Raw genomic sequence first — 2,500 nt, 5'->3', positions numbered from 1 at the left:
AGGGGATGGTGAGCAGAAAAACAGGAGCTTGGTGGGGAAATTTAAGGCGTAGCTTTAAATTTTGGTTCCTGTTTTATTGAATAATATATTGAATAATAATAATATAAAAATTAAAGAATTAAAGCCCTTATATTATTAAAGTAATACTGCAACAAAGTAATTTTACAAAAATATTTTTAAAAGCAATGTGTAAAACAATGAATTCAACCACAAAATAAATTCAAACAAAGAAACAAATAATAAATCCCCAATACTGCAATCCAATATGTTTAAATATATATATAATGACATTATTGAAAACTAAAGGGATTTTCCCGTGATTTTTAACCCATCAAAAGTTACACATTTTTTTCACAAATGTGTACACATTTGTGTAACTTTTCAGTGAAATTTTACACATTTGTGTAATTTTGGGTGTAATAGGTGATGACCGGAACTATCGTGACTGCCTAGCGTTACAACCGGATGTCACATTTAGTATTCAGATGATTGACAAGTGAAATAGGAGACAGAGAAGTATTGTGAAATAGGAAGGAACGCAAACAACACCAGGATCGTGAGACCAGTTATTTTGTAATTTTTGTTTCATTTTCGTTATTAAACCCGGGAATTGTCTGTACATCGTGAGTGCTTTTGTGTGCCGTACAACTTCGGGACATAAGTGGTGCCGGGACCAGGATACACTGGGAGAAAAGGAGTGAAGTCTTCAACTCCAGGCCTAATGCAAACATGGGAGACTCAGACAAAGAGAAATCCGACCAAGAGGAGACGGACATTTCAGGACATGAAAAAGATCTCGAGAAGAAAATCAAGAAAGAGATTGACAAACTTAAGTTCTACTTAGAGGAAGGTGATGAGCTGTTAAAAGACTGCGATTACAGCGAAATCGCGCTTACGTGCAAGCAAACAGATGAAATTCAAGACCGCCTAAACGACCTTGTGTCAACACTTCAAGAACTAAAAATCGACCGTGGAATATCGACGCGGAGAGCCGTGAGACAGTGGAAAAAGGACCTGAAGGCTACATACGCGCCGCTTCGGGAAAGGAAAACCAAGCTGAGCAAGGCTTTGGAGGAGAGAGAGCGAAGTAAAAGTCAAAAGGCCGAGGAGGAGAAACTCAGAGACAAATTCGAGCAGGAAGAGCAATTTAGACGCGAAATCCAAGAAGAAGAGAAGGAACTTTGGGAAGAAAAGATGAGAGCAGAATTAGCAATGGCGGAAAAGAAAATCGAAATGGAAAAAGCCGCGAAAGCCGCCCGTGCGAAACTACCAGAGCTTAAGATAACCCCTTTCAATGACACTCCAGTTGACTGGATCAGGTTTCAGAACATGTTTACATCACAAATACACGACAAGCCATTATCCGACGAGGAGAAATACGGATATCTTTTGGAGCTGGTGGCCCCTAAGGTGAGAAGTAGATTAGCTAATTTAAAGCCGGGTGCGCTGGGGTACAAAACCGCATGGGAAAGATTGAAAACTGAGTTTGGACAGAGTAAAACTGTTGTCGCTGCACATATGGGGGAGATAATTAACTTGCCAATGACCAGAAGATCAAATTACGAAAGGGTGCGCGAATTTTATGAGAAGTTGAGCAAGAATTTTGACGCGTTACAAACTTTGGGGGAGGGAGAGATGCTCAAGGGGTTCGTCCTGTCAACCTTAAACAAACTCTCCCAAGTGAAACCCGATCTAGTGAGGACGGACGAAAGGTGGGAAGATTGGAGCATGGAAAGGTTGATCGATTCTATCCAAAAATGGCTCAAGCGCAACAAGGCCGAAGACAATTATAAAGATCAAACGGATACAAAAGGAAAGGAACGCCATTACTTTAGCCAGAAAGACCCCCACTGCCTGTTCTGTAACCAAAACCACTGGGGAGATTCGTGCCCAACATTCAACACAATCGCGAAACGGAGGGAATTCTTTGCAGCAAAACGACCATGTTACAATTGCGCCCGCTCAGGACACACTGGGAAAGAATGTCGTAGCAGGGGGTGCTATAAGTGTAAGAGCAAACACCACACCAGCCAGATAAGTCTAAGGGGAATGAGACACAAGATCACAATGCCACTCTAAGCGGATACACGCCATCTGGCGAGGAAAAATCCCTACCCGCCATAGTACCGCTGAAAATCCGGGGGACTACGTTTTGGGCGTATCTAGACACGGGGTCGGGGAGGAACTTTATCTCCAAGGAAGCAGCTAAAAAGTTGAAGCTAAATCCAATACGTCACGAGACGCGCTACATTGTAACGGTCAACGGGACAAAGAAACAGTCGGTGCCAATCTATGACGTGACAATCAACTCAATTGACAATAAGGCAAGCGAAAAAATATAGATTACTGGGAGCAAACTTGCAGATTTCACAACTATCAAGAGACCCACGCTGACAGAACTGAAAGAGAAATTCCAACATGTACAGGGAAAGATGTTCTACAGAACCGCAAGCGAAGAGTATCCAATTCATGTAATACTCGGGGATGCTACTTACTGCAA

The 2,500-nt window shown here is 42.0% G+C and overlaps 2 protein-coding genes across 2 annotated transcripts in view; both read left to right on the top strand.

The window, feature by feature from the left end:
- Window positions 1-500, top strand: part of LOC137991331 (uncharacterized) — a 3,623-nt gene extending 3,123 nt beyond the window's left edge. The window contains exon 2 of the mRNA XM_068836439.1: window positions 424-500. Within this exon, the coding sequence (XP_068692540.1) occupies window positions 424-500 (77 nt within the window). The remainder of the gene's footprint in view (window positions 1-423) is intronic.
- A 229-nt stretch (window positions 501-729) lies between these two features.
- On the top strand, window positions 730-2,079 carry LOC137991330 (calponin homology domain-containing protein DDB_G0272472-like). Its single transcript, XM_068836438.1, has one exon. The coding sequence runs from the start codon at window positions 730-732 to the stop codon at window positions 2,077-2,079; it is 1,350 nt and encodes a 449-aa protein (XP_068692539.1).
- The last annotated feature ends 421 nt before the right edge of the window (window positions 2,080-2,500 follow it).

Source organism: Montipora foliosa, chromosome 2 (assembly GCF_036669935.1).
Source record: "Montipora foliosa isolate CH-2021 chromosome 2, ASM3666993v2, whole genome shotgun sequence".
Taxonomy (NCBI): domain Eukaryota; kingdom Metazoa; phylum Cnidaria; class Anthozoa; order Scleractinia; family Acroporidae; genus Montipora; species Montipora foliosa.
This window is presented reverse-complemented; position numbering and strand designations above follow the sequence as displayed.

Excerpts from the sequence above, each read along its gene's own strand:
- LOC137991330 (XM_068836438.1), top strand. The coding sequence starts at position 730 with ATGGGAGACTCAGACAAAGAGAAATCCGACCAAGAGGAGACGGACATT.